The sequence below is a fragment of the Vombatus ursinus genome, unplaced genomic scaffold (assembly GCF_900497805.2).
Source record: "Vombatus ursinus unplaced genomic scaffold, bare-nosed wombat genome assembly UNPS02009205.1, whole genome shotgun sequence".
NCBI classification, from domain to species: Eukaryota; Metazoa; Chordata; class Mammalia; order Diprotodontia; family Vombatidae; genus Vombatus; species Vombatus ursinus.
In genome coordinates, this window is record NW_020948983.1 from 63718351 (window position 1) to 63732645 (window position 14295).

At 37.8% G+C, this 14295-nt stretch overlaps 1 protein-coding gene across 2 annotated transcripts in view; it reads right to left on the reverse strand.

Annotated features, from left to right (window-relative positions):
• Positions 1 to 14295, reverse strand: part of CHRNA7 (cholinergic receptor nicotinic alpha 7 subunit) — a 161849-nt gene that overhangs the window by 54288 nt on the left and 93266 nt on the right. Inside the window, exons 4-5 of one of the 2 annotated variants that reach the window (XM_027852113.1) lie at positions 14194 to 14232; positions 10193 to 10302 (exon numbers count right to left, since the gene is read on the reverse strand). In XM_027852113.1, coding sequence (XP_027707914.1) covers positions 10193 to 10302; positions 14194 to 14232 — 149 coding nt within the window. The remainder of the gene's footprint in view (positions 1 to 10192; positions 10303 to 14193; positions 14233 to 14295) is intronic. The other variant, XM_027852114.1, reaches the window with a different exon arrangement.

The window sequence follows — 14295 nt, forward strand, 5'->3', positions numbered from 1 at the left end:
AATACCTATTCATCCCTATGGGCCATAGCTATCCCCAATTGTGTCTCTGTGTGGTTTTAGATACAGATGGCCCGTTGGACCAGACAGCCTCAAGGTCCCTCATAATCCTCAGTCTGTAACTGTATGATTCATCACTTAACACAGTAATTGATCATACTGAGCTAGAAGGGACCTTAGAGGTCATCTAGTCCAACACCCTCATTTTACTGCTGAGGAACCAAGGCCCAGAGAGGGTAAGTGATTTTTTTTCAAAGTCACACAGGTAATAAGTGGCAAAGCTGGGATTTTAATTTGGGTCCCTTGACTCTAAATGTAGCACTCCAAATTCTTTTGACTGCATATTAATAATGACCCTGAATCATGAATAAAAAATTAACTTAAATTCTACATATTCTATTTACCACATTAGCAAAGAGTGTGGTGTATTGAGGGGGGGAATTTCCATCAAAAAGTTACCATTTTAAAAGTTTTAATACTTAAAGAGCTAAACTTCAGTAAGCTAATCAATTCCCTTATGGGAAGAGTTCATTTTCCAGTAATATTGAATAAATGTCTTCATTCACTTAGAACAGAAGGTTTTTTTGTTCCTCCTGTTTTTGATGGCTGGTTATCACCCTCCTTGTCCCCTACCTAAGAAAAGTTCATTCATGTGTGTGTGTGTGCGTGTGTGTGTGTATGTGTGTGTGTGTGTGTAAAACAGGGATCAAATGAAATAATATATTAAAGAACTGAGCTGAGATTTGAAACCAGGTTCTCTGATTATTAATCCAGGACCCTTGACATTGTCTCTGACAATAATAAAGCATTATACAAAGGTGAAAAACATTAACATTTTGAAAAAATATTTGTATCTAAAAGGAGAGTTCAATGGGCACTTAATTATTCCGGCACGTTATTTCTGAGAAGCCAAAACAGCATGAAGTTTAAGTAAATCTCCAATTTGACAAAGGAAGAGTTGCTGAATGAAGCACAGAGTTTTTGTGACTTGCCCAAAATCACTTGGGGACAGAGCTGGGATTGACATCAAGTCTCCTAATTCACAGGCAAGAAGGCTCTTTTCCTCAGCACACTGTGCTGACTCTGATAGGGCGTTTATTTCCTTTCAAAAGGAAAAATCACGACAAGACACCAATAATTGCTCTTTGTATTGAGATGTGATTTTTCTCAGCAAGAAGTCCTAGCATTAAAACAAACCCGACTACAGCAGACCCAGGAAACAGGCAGCCTCTGCATTAAAGCAAAGAAGGTTCTATTTGTACCCACATCCTTTTCTCCCTACACGCCCCAGCAATTTGAACAAAAATACCATCACTTGCTCTGTATTCATCAAGGAAATAAAGTGACCATCAAAAGCCTCTTCAAAGCATAGAAAATAAATTACGGCCCACAAACCATTAGTGCATCTTAGACATGCTGCCAATATCTGCCTGGAACAGAGCTAAAATGATACCAAAGAGAAATGTAGGACAGTTTCACTACCATCCTCAATCTGTGTTTCCTTAAAAGCAAAGTTTTCCCAAGGTTATTAGGGTGTTTTTCATATTCTTCCCCAATAACTGGCACTCTTTAATAAAAGTGATACTTGTTTTAATAAGCAATATCATAAAACTCATCTTATTCCTTAAAAAAAAAAAAGCCATGACACCCTGATGTAAATGAGTCAGTGCTGTACCCGTCATGTGTGACTTATAGGTCTATTAGCTTGAATGCTGGTAAGCTAGCAAGATCTATTAAGTTGGGAATACATCAAAATCCCCAACAATGCAAAATCCCAAAATAATACTTTTTAACTAAACTGTGCTATTTCTCTACTTGTCACATTTTGATTGAGAATTTAAAAGTATCACTTAATGAGTATTGTATATGGCCAATGAGCTTGGCCATTATATATGCTTTTTTTCTTTAATCTATTCCTACATTTTTTTCAGAATTGACATGACCTCTAGTCCTTCTTTGTTCAAGAGTATCATTCTCAATCCTTTCCTTTTTCCTTCTTTCTTTCTTTCCTTTCTTGACCTATCTTGATCTATCAGAGCAAGTGTGCCAATCTGAGCTTGTTATATGCCTCTGGCTTATTCCTTTCTGAATTCTCATGTTGTTCTTCCTATTGTCCCATTCTTTAAGCTGTTTACACTATTTTTCTGTTTTTAGTCTATGTGTGTTGCAGGACCCTACACAAACACACATTCCTTACTTCTTTGATGACATATTTTCTTTATTTTGAATCAATCAACATGTATATATTAAGCAGTTAGTACATACCAGGCACTGTGCCAAACTCTGGGCATATAAACAAAAAAGAAAAAGAAAAAATTCCTTGAACTGACTCCCTGAACACTTCTACTTAAATGCATAATTTTTTAAAAGCCCCCATGATGGGTTACAACAAAATTTATCAGCAAAAAGGAGAAAATAAAGAATGTATTAGACTTATCCTTCTTTATTGCAAGTATAGCAGCACTGCTATATAACAACAAGAACAAATTATCATACAATTTCAGATTTACTGAAGACCAAATCCTATCCCCTGAAACATAGGGATAAAACATAAGTCTATGGTTTCATTGGTACAAAGAATTCTCAGAAGAGGAAATTCCCTCTACCAATGCAGAATGAATGGTACCTTTTCTGCAACTTACAATCTTAGAAGGTTGCCTAAAGCAGTGGTATCAAACTCAAATAGAACAGGGAGCTAGAATACCTTCCATAAGGATCCCTGCTGGATGTATCACATATTAACATTACCTATGTTCTATTATATTTTTTTTTATTTTATATATATAAATATATAATACATATTATATATTTATATTATACATAATAAATATATTTTATAAATTTATATATTTTGTAATTTATATATTTTATTTATCTTGCTAAATATTTCCTAATTACTAAATTACCCAGTTGTTAAATAATTGCCCAATTAATCTGGCTCCAGTAGCATGGAGAGTGTTACAGGGCCTCGTGTTGGACACCTCTGGCCTAGAGCATTCGAAGGCCGAGTAACTGACCAAAGGTTCCATAGTCAGTATGTGTCTGAGGTAAGGCCTGAACCTAGATTTTCCTGTCTTTGAGGCTGGCTTTCTACACTGCCTTTCAAGGATAATTCCGTTATACAGAAAAAGCCTGATAAAGACAGAGCTCTGTAAATTAAGCCTTCTACAAAACATAACTCACCACTAATGGGTACTTAGGTGGATACACTGAGAGGTAGTATGATGTAGTAAACAAAGAGTTGGCCTCTTTGTCAGAAATGACCTGGGTTTAAGTCCTTCCTCTGGCACATTTTGGCTATGAGACCCTGGGCAAGTCACTAAACCTCTTCGTGTTCCAAGGAACTCTCTAAGGCATTATATATTGCTGAACAGATACCAACCTGCATTGATAGAAGGAATTTCTTCAACATTTCATTCCCTATACCAAGGAAATCACAGATCTATATCCCCCAAATTATTCAAAAATTGACCATACATGATAACTCTCTTAAGCAGGATAACTGGCTAATGAGAACACCCCCATTCCTGATCCATAGAAAGTTTAGTATAAATTGGTCTGTAAGATGGGTTTCCACCATATTAAAAAAAAAAATTCCTGACTTTGAAAAACAGAGTTAAGAACAGTGTAAGTCTTCTTCTTTACAACCACTGTTTTAATACAGAGAGTGCTAGATTTGGAGACAAAGAACCTAGAGTCAAGTCCTGGCCCTTCCATTATACCATCTGTGTGATTATCTTGGGCAAGTGACATGATGTCTCCAGACTAAGTTTCTTCAATGGCAAAAGGAGGGAGTTAGACTAAATTATTTCTAAAGTCCCTTGAACTTCTAAATCTATATAGTCTTGATGGACCTTGCATCTAACTAGAGGTCATTTGTTTAGCAGCCTTAATAATCTAGAATGCAGAGAAGAACCAAAAGTTAGCAAAACTGATCTCTAAGCAACCAACAAAAGATGTCACCAAGTCTATGACCTAAAAGCTCATTCACTTTAATCATGTAAGTTCTCCCTATCCCCACAGGGCTTTACTCATAACCTATTTAATCAATCAGTCAATCAACAAGCTATTTATTAAGTACCTACTAGGTACAGTAGCCCATGTGCTAAGTTCTGGAGACACAAATACAAAAGAATAAAATAATCTCTACTTCCCATGTACCTACAATCTAATCTGCTCTTCCTTTACACAAAACTATTGAATTTGTTTATCTGGGCCAAGATATGGACCAAGATAATTTAAATGACTTACACTATAGTGTTCAAAGCATGTTCATATATTTCATTTGGACCTTACAAATGAGGTTTTGCAAATGAGGAAACTGATGCCCAGCATATTTAAATGACAAGTCCACAATCACATAACTAGTAAGTCAGTGTCCAGATCAGAACCAAGGTATTCTGATTTGAAGGCAAGGGTTATTTACTCTATTGGAGAAAGGGGCATATCTGCTAGAGGTAAGCACAATGACACTAGCAAGTAGTGACATTTTACAACCTGAAATAGGAAAACTTTAAAGGGTAGGTGAAAGAACTCATAAAATACAGCCATGTGGAGATCATACCTCAATAGATTTTGGGGATGATTATATAAAAATAATAATAATATTATAATAATAACATATAATATATACTATATAATATATAAAACATATAAAATAATAAAATATCTATAATAATAATTCTAAGTCATTTAGAAAAGATAAATGGTGTTCAATATATTCTGGTTGAGAAGGCAAGAAGATACATAACCTATATTAGAAAAATACATCCAAAAAGACTAAAGTAAGAATTGGATATAGGGAAGCAAGTTTCCAACCATTCATTTATGTGGAACCCTTCATTCCCCAGTGATGCCAAGAAAATGAAGTGTTAAGCCACTATATTTTTTAATCAGATCTGTGATTTCATTAGTGTAGAGGGTTATCAATGAGAAACTACCTTTACTAGTACAGATCATCATCTTCTCTGCAACTTAGAGACTCAAAGTGTTGCCTGAAATATTGAATAGTTAAGAGACTTGCCCAAGGTCACACAGGCCAGTATCATCAAGAAGCATCATTATTGGGGCAGCTAGGTGGCACACTGGATAGAGCACCAGCCCCAGATTCAGGAGGACCTGAGTTCAAATCTGGCCTCAGACACATAACACTGACTAGCTGTGTGACTTTGGGCAAGTCACTCAACCCCATTGCCTAGCCAAAAAAATAATAATAATAATAATAAATAAAAAGACAAGAAGCATCATTATCACAATAGCTAATAATGATAATAGCTAGTATTTGTATATCACTCACTATGTACCAGCCACTGTGCTAAGTGCATTACAATTATTATCTCCTCTGATCCTCACAACAACTCTGGAAGGTAGATGCTAATATTATCCCCATTTTACAGATGAGAAAACTGAGGCAAACAGAGGTTAAGTAACTTGCCCAGGGACACACAGCTAGGAAGTGTCTGAGACTGAATATGAACTAAGGTCTTCCTAACTCCAGGGGCAGCTTTCTATCCACTATGCCACCTAACTGCCCATCGATCATCAATAAGTATTTACTGAGCACCTACTATGTGCCAAGCACTGTTAAGGGCTGGCGATACAAAGAAAAGGCAATAAAGTGGTCCCCACCCTCAAGGAGCTCACATTCTAATGGGGGAGACAATATGCAAACAACTATGTACATGTAAGATATAGAAAGAATAAGTAAGAGGTAACCAGAGAGAAAGCACTACTTGGGGTTGGGGGAGAGGGAAGGAGTGACAGGTTAAAGGCCTCCTGCAGAAAATGGAAATTGAGCTGTTTCTTAAAAGAAGCCAGGAAGCAGAGGTGACAAGGGAGAGCATTCTAGGCATTGGGGGGGACAGCCCATGAAAAAGGCACAAAGCTGGGACATGAATAGCAACAAAAGAAGCCAATGTCACCGGATTCCAGAGTGCACAGAGGGAAGTTAAGTGTTAAGAAGACTGATTAAGAAGGAAAAATTAAGACTGTTAAGAAGGAAAGGTAGGAAACGGCCAGGTATAAAAGACTTGGGGAAAAAAAGCAGATTTTGTATTTTCTCTGGTGGGTAATAGGGAGCTACTGGAGTTTACTGAAAGAGGGAGGGATGTCAGATTTGTGCTTTAGAAAGATCACTTTGGCACCTGAGTGCCAAGGATAGAGTAGAATAAAGCAAGGATACAAACCAGCAGGCTAATAGGGAATGAGGGATTACACCAGGGTAGCGACTGTGTGAGTGGAGAAAAGGGAGCACATGTGAGAGATGTTGTAAAGGTAAAAATACTATCTGGCAATAGAGTGGATATGGGGGTAAGTGCAAGGGAGGATCTGAGGCCACTATCAGAGTTATGGCCTGAGCGGCTAAGAAGATGGTGGGGGGCGGGGGAAGGTAACAATTTTGTCTTGGACGTGCTGAGTGTGAGAAGGCTAAAAGACATTCACTTTGAGGGGTCCAATAGGCAGTTAGTGATGAGAGACTGAAGGTCAGAAGAGAGATTGGGACTGGATGAATAGATCTGAGTACCATTCACATAGAAATGATAATTAAATCCATGGAAATAGGACTTGAAATCAGGTCTTCCTGACTCTGTGACCAGCTCTCTCTATCCATTTAAACAAATTAACATTTTGTTTATATAATATATCCAAATCAGTAAAGGTATGATGAATGTTCTGCTTTCAAACATCCTAATAATTGTAAGTGTGAAAGTATATCCCTGAAAAATCCAAATAAAATAGAAACTCCTTGAGGGCAGGGACTGCTCCATTTATGTCTCTTTTGTCATCCCTTGCATCTAGCACAGTGCCTCACTCATAGCAATCACTTTTAAAATGGTTATTTAATTAAATTGACTTAAATTTATCAGATCAGAATGTAGCAATTCAATATGGCCATTAAGATGTCTAGATATATCAGATCAATTGTCAGGTATCAGATCAATATTGTTGTTGTTATTCAGTTATTTTTCAGTTGTGTCCAATTCTTCATGATGCCATTGGGGGTTTTCTTGGCTAAGATATGAGAGTGGTTCACCATTTCCTTCTCCAGTTCATTTTACAGATGAGGAAACTGAGGCAAAGAGGGTTAAGTGACTTGCCCAGGGTCACACAGCTAGTAAGTGTCTGAGGCTGGATTTGAACTCAGGAAGATGAGTTTTCCTAACTCTAGGCATGGCACTCTATCCACTGCACTACCTAACTGCCCAGATCAGTATCAGGGATGGGCTTATTCCATAGATACAACCAATAATAGTAAATGAAAACCATAGTTTAAAAAAAAAGTACTAAATGTTTAGAAACAACATGTCTCCACTATAACAGGATTACCTTCCCCCTGCAAAATAAATAAATAAATAAATAAATAAGCATTTTATAGGACTTCCTAGAAGTGTTGAAGGCTAATTACACACTAGCCCTCCTTCCATACTCATGGTTGACTGCTGGTGAAAGTATCTTTATTGTTGCTTTAATTCCCTACCTGCGTCCCTGCCTCTCAGCAAGGATCTGACGGATCTCTTGGGGCTGTGTCTACAATAGCCCCTGATCACAGGGCAGATCTGCCTGGCTAAATGACTGGTTTGTCAAACTTTCATCTGAGGCGGTCCCCTCAAGTACTGATGGCATGACCCTTATTGACTTTTATTCTTTGAATCGGAGCAGCCCTGCTGTCAGCCCTGGTGCAGAAAGTTAAAGATCATAATTCTGATTAATTTAGCTGCAGATCTATGACCCTCAAAAGTTACAGCAGGAGACATTTCAAATGGTAAGCTGTGTCATAAATAACCCTCTCACTACAACACCCCATGCTATCCATTATAATCATGTCCTTGATGTTTTTACTTGCAGGAGGAAAAGGAGATTAGACATCTGGTTTATACTCGGGTTTTTGAATAGCCTAAGTACATAACAAAGTGTAGGCAGGAATTCCAGGCTCTCCATTTACAAACAGAACTCAGGACCCTTTGACAATAAGCAAAAAAACTAGGACCAGGATAAAATTGGGTATGGTACTCATTCCTGTTCTGGGTTTCATACCTTATTCCCATCCTGTAGTTAAAAAAAAAAAAAAACATTATTTGGTTTTGGCTTTTCCTCAATGCCCCAAACCTTCCTGATGTCATTGGTCCTCTTTGAGAAGGAAAGACAAACAACAATTTTCTTTGTCTTTGTCCACCATAAATGAGTACATGGGGTAGATTCAAACACGCAATGACATTTTACCAGGATAGGATAGCATCAGCCTCAATTCAATTTGACAAACATTTATCATGTGAAAGGTACTGTTCATACAGTAGTTCTTAAATTCAGAATAAAATAAATATTTTTTTAAAAAGTATATACATTATTTACCCTTTAGGAGCTTGCATTCTCATGAGAAAGAAAAGACACGTACAGAAATAGGTAAGGTCCAAAGTTTGATGTGTCAGTCACAGCAAAAGGGGACCACTGGAGATTCCTGTTCAACTGACACAGTCAGATTTGTAGTTTAGGAAGATTATTTTGGCAGCCATGTGGAAGACGGATTAGAGTCAGAATGATCAAATGAGCAGGCTTTTGCCATAGTCTAGGTGAGATGTGATGAAGGCTTGAACTACAGTAGTGTCCATGTGAGTGGAGAGAAGAGGGTTATTGTGGCAGTCTGGCCATGTGACTCCCCTGCTCATTGAACACCAGTAGTTCCTTGTTACATCTACAATCAAATGCAAACTTCTCTCTTTGGTATTTAAAGTACTTCACAACTTGGCTCCAACCTACATTTCCAGCCTTACTATTAGGCATTACCTCTTCTTATGTTGGTTTCAGTACTCTCCAGCCTTCCCTCCAGACTTTTTCTTTTTTTGGGGGGGGGGGGTGTTTTTGTTTTGTGCAAGGCAATCTGGGTTAAATCACTTGCTCAGGGTCACACAGCTAGTAAGTGTCAAGCATCCGAGGCCACAGACTTTTTCTAAGATGCTTTTTCTCTCTTTCTCTTTTTCAGATTTCTTTTATGCACTGCCTTCCTCTGTTAGAAGGCCAAGGAGAAGAGGTAGAAAAAGTAACGGAAATGGGAAGGCTGGTACGAGAGTGGGAAGAGCAATAAAATACGTTGGGACCTAACTCAGATTCAAAAATAATCTCCATTAATTGTGACCTGATCCAACTTTTCTGGAAAGCAATTTGGAACTATGCCCGAAGGGCTATAAAACTGTGCATACCCTTTGACCCAGCAATACCAGTGCTAGGTCTGTATCCCAAAAAGATCAAAAGAAAAGGACCCATATGTGCAAAAATATTCATAGCAGCTCTTTTTGTGGTGGCAAAGAATTGGAAATTGAGGGGATGACCATCAATTGGGGAATGGCTGAACAAGTTGTGGTATAGGATTGTGATGGAAAACTATTGTTTTAAGAAATGACAAGTATGATGGTTTCAGAAAAACTTGAGAAGACCTATATGAACTGATGCAAAGTGAAATGAGTGGAACCAGAACACTGTACACAGTAGCAACAATATTATATGATGATCAACTGTGAATGACTTAACTATTCTGATTAATACAATGATCCATAACAATTCAGAAGGACTTAGGATGAAAAATGCTATCAGAAAAAGAACTGATGGAGTCTGAATGTAGACTTTCACTTTATTTTTCTTGCTTTCATTTTTGCAACATGGATAATATGGAAATATGTTTTTCATGATTTCACATGTATAATTGACATCACATTTCTTGCCTTTTCAAGGGATGGGGGAGGAATTGGAGGAAGAGAATTTAGAACTCAAAAAAAATTTTAAATGAATGTCAAAAATAAATAAATAAATTTTAATAGAATCTCCACTGATCAATTATTTACTCATCATTTTTAAAACATTTTCAAATTCCAAAAATGCTTATTATGATACCTAATATGCACTAGAAATGGTACCTCACACCTTTCAGACACAGAGCTGGAAGTGTTGTTAGCTCTGTTACAGCATCTCCTTTGAGACAAACGGTCACTTTATGAGAATAAGAAAAATGACATGGGATTAAATAGATTCCCTGAAGCTACATACCAAGTAGGCAAGAAGTGGTTCAAAGAATCAGAAAATCTCTGCAGAGTTTATTCTTTGGCTTCTAAATCAGTTCTAGAACATACAGACACTGAATAATTTCTAATACAAATCTAATGTACAAGCAGAAAAAATAAGTTTCCTTTGCTCCCAGTGTGCTTACCTGTTATACAGAAGAATATCTGGTTTCCAAATCTGGCCATCTGGAAAGCGAACATTCTTCACGCCAGGATATTCAGATACATTCCATTGTAAATAGTAATCTGTCCAGTACTAACACACACAAAACATGAAATTAATTGCACTTTCTTGTTTATCTGTTCACACTCCTTGTGAGAGGTACCCAAACTCCGAATCAGTGGAGGCTACTTCTATTCCATTACAAATATTATTTATTTAGCTAGTATCAATGAAATGTTGGGAAAGTAGGCCATCAATAAATATTTGCTATTTTTTTGTACCATGTCTATGATTTCTTCCATGTTATAGAGAACTCCCAATGAGGAGACTTCCACGACCAATGAATATTGCCACCTGCTCTACAACTTACAGTCTTAAAGAGTTTCTTGGGGGTATCCTGGAACTTGCCCAGAATCACCCAGCCAGTATGTGTTTGTGAGCTCCTTGAGGGCAGCGACTGTCTTTTGCCTCTCTTTGTATCTCCAATGCTTAGCACAGTGCCTGGCACACTGTTGTTGAGTCATTTCAGTCGTGTCCAATTCTTCGTGACCTTATTTGGGGTTTTCTTGGCAAAGATACTGGAATGGTTTGCCATTTCCTTCTCCAGTCCATTTTACAGATGAGGAAACTGAGGCAAAGAGGGTTAAGTGACTTGCCCAGGGTCACACAGCTAGTAAGTGTCTCAGACTGGATTTGAACTCAAGTCTTCCTGACACTAGGCCCAGTGCTCGCTCCACAGAGCCACCTAGCTGCCCTATGTACCTGTGCCTGGCACATAGTAGGTGCTTAATAAATGTTTGTTGATTGATTGATTGATTGATTGATTGATATGTCAAAGGCAGGACTTGAGCCCAGATCTTCTAGACTCTGAGGTCAGCTTTCCATCCATTATGCCATGATATGTCTCTTAGCAAAGTAGTGCAGATTAAATTGTGAGTCCCCAAGAAAGCTTTACTAAGTTTTTAATCCTCCTTTTAAGCAGAAACAACCTTGCCATGCATCCTCGTGGTTTCTTTACTCTTAATGGTCCCTACTTACTTCAGAGGATACTTGAACAGTAGCTACTCTTATGTCCACTCCATATTTAATCCTTGAATGATTGTACATAAAGTGTTTGTATTTGGGGTGGGGGTCAGGGAGAGGGTAGGAAGGAGAATCTTATATCTAAACCTGAGATGCCTCCTCTATGAAGAGAAATTAACTCATTTCTTCTTAGACTTTTATGTGACTCTATCTTTGTTTAAATATTATTAGAGTGCAACAAAGGAATAAATATATCAGCCAAAATACAGAGAAGTCTTCCAAATAAGGAAGAATGCACTTCATAAATATTAAATGATTAAAATTATTGTGTCGTTATGATTGTTGCTTCTGCCCAGCCTAAATTCCAAGTCACAAAAAGGCAGTTCAAGATTTTCTGTACTAGTAACTTTCATTTATATAACACATCACAGTTTATAAAACACTTTAACCTTCACTGTCCCGTTTGGTGTTCAACACAATCCTATAAGATAGACAGGGCAGGCAGGCAATGATCCCATTTTTGCAGACAGAATAAATGAAACCTAGAAAGGTTAAGTGACTAACCTAATTCACCAGATAAACAAGTATGGTGCCAAGCCTGGAGTATAGGTCTCCCGACTCCTGGTAAAGTCCTCTTCCCCTATGATACAATACATCTAAAGGATAATAAAAATTGAATGTGGTACAGCAGAAAGGGTATTGGATTTGGTGTCTAATCACCTACATTCAAATCCTCACTCTCTTACTTCCTGTATGAACTTGGGCAAATCACTTACCCTCTCCAGACTTCAGTTTCCTAAACTATGTAAAATGATGGGGTTACTTTAAAGGCCCCTGAAGATGCTTCAAGCTCTAAATCTATGATTCCTATGATCACTGTTGATATATTTCCACAAAGTATGAGGAAAGACACTCCCAATCATATAGTCACTCCCTATTTTAAGCCCAGTCTAGGTCTACACGGGGCATACAAATTATTATTTATATAATTAGAGAGAATTCAGGACTGCCCAGTCAATTGACTCACATAATTCAGACAGAATTATACTCTGGCCCCAGAATTATCTAGATTAACCACAACAGGATTCCAGATCTACCTAAATAAGTACACCTTTTCTCATTTGTTATGTTTTCATAGAACTGGTGATACAGCCCTGGAACCCAGTGGAGACAATCCATCTCAAGCCAATTACTAATTATGATTATAAAAGAAACCTGGATTCTAATGAAATCTGAGAAATAGGCCTTCAGAGACTCTGGCATGGTGTTAAAGGAAAAACTGAAGGCAAATTTCTGCCTCTTTTTCATATTCCCTTTTATTCATAGGATCTGAGTCTATAAAATTCCAAGAGATAAGGGTCCCCAACCCACATACCTATATTTGTCCGTATAAGGGATCTCTAAGTGAGTTGCCCTCACCAGTCTCCCATCTCCAATTTTCCAGGGCCCTTATCAAATAAGTGGGCACAACTAGCACCCTTGTTTCTCATTCTGTTCTGGGTCCTTAATACCAGCAACCCCTTCTCTGTACTGTCCCTTCACACTCCCTCACCCTATGCCCTATTATCTCTCATCTAAAGAAAAATTAAAAAGTAGCTAACTCGTCCAAAGGTTGAAGATCCCTTATACAAAATGAGTAAACTATGTTGAGAATGATTCAGGATGGGGACTCAATGACAAATTTCCACACACTCTCCATCAGATTAATCGTGCAGCAATATTAATCACTCATTTGCATGGTTCAAAACAATGAATTTTCCATGCCTAGCTCAGAGTTTTATGGTTAAATGAGCATGGCATATGTGCATTTGTTGTGGGCAAGATGCCTGACATCTCTTTTGACTGATGAGATAGGGAACAGTAACAGGATTTGGGCAATTGGACATTCTAGGAAAACCTAACAATCTTCAAGAAAATGCTACTTTTTAAGACTGGCTTATTTTCAAAAATTCCTCCATCCTCATAAAACATTTTCAAATATGATGCGACCAGTTCAGATAAAAGATGAAAAAGACCAGGCTTGAAAGGCTCCTATAGATTGAATCTAGTTAGGCAGAGCCAGAAGTCAAAAAATCGCAATTCTGCCTGAGCTCTGCCACTAAGTAGCTATGATAGGCTTAGGGAGGTCATCTAGCTTCTTTGGACTTCAGTTTTTCCTTCTATTAAATAGGGATAAGAATTTTCCTCTTGGTTATGTAAGAAAAGTGCCATAAGGACAAAATGAAATAATAGCTATAAAGAGTTGGAATGATTAGAAGCAGTATTACCTATATGACAGGATTATATACATATTTAGGCCTGCTTTCTGTTTTGTTTCCACAGAGTATAATAAAGTATTAACTTTAGAAGGAAAATTAGCCATCATATAGACACAGGGGTCTTTAACCTTGAGTCCCTGCAATAGTTTTTTTAGAAATATTCTGATAACTATTTCAATATAATTGATTCCTTTGCAATCTTACACATTTTATTTTATGTATCTAGAAACACTGCTCAGCAGAATGGTCTGTAGGCTTCGCTAAATTGCCAAAAGGGTCCAGGAGACGAAAAAGGTTAAGAATCTCTGATCTAGAGTAAGTACCTCATTTTGGAGATGTAATAAAAAAAACTGAAACCCAAAAAGGTTCAGTGATTTGCCTAAGGTCCTACGGGGAAAGCTGAGGTGACACCCCAAGTCCCCTGACTCTGGCCATGGTTCTTTTCATCACACCACACTGTCTCCGTCTGCAAAATCATGGAGATTTCTAATAGTCTGTTTGCTTTTCCTTTTCAGTGATTTATAAAGAAAATAACCCCCAAAAAGGTCTGGCCGTCACTACAAAAATCTGGCATTGCTTAATAGGGAGTTTAATAGCCCCCATGCATAGAATTACGTATTTAGAGCTAGAAGGGACTTGAGAGTTCATTCAAAATCCTTCCTTTTAGAGGCTGGAACAGGTTCAGAGAAATGAAGGGACTTGCCCATTGTCGGTTGTTGTTGATGGATGCATGCAGGAATGGATGGATGGATGGATGAATGGATGGATGGATGGATGGATGGATGGATGGATGGATGGATGGATG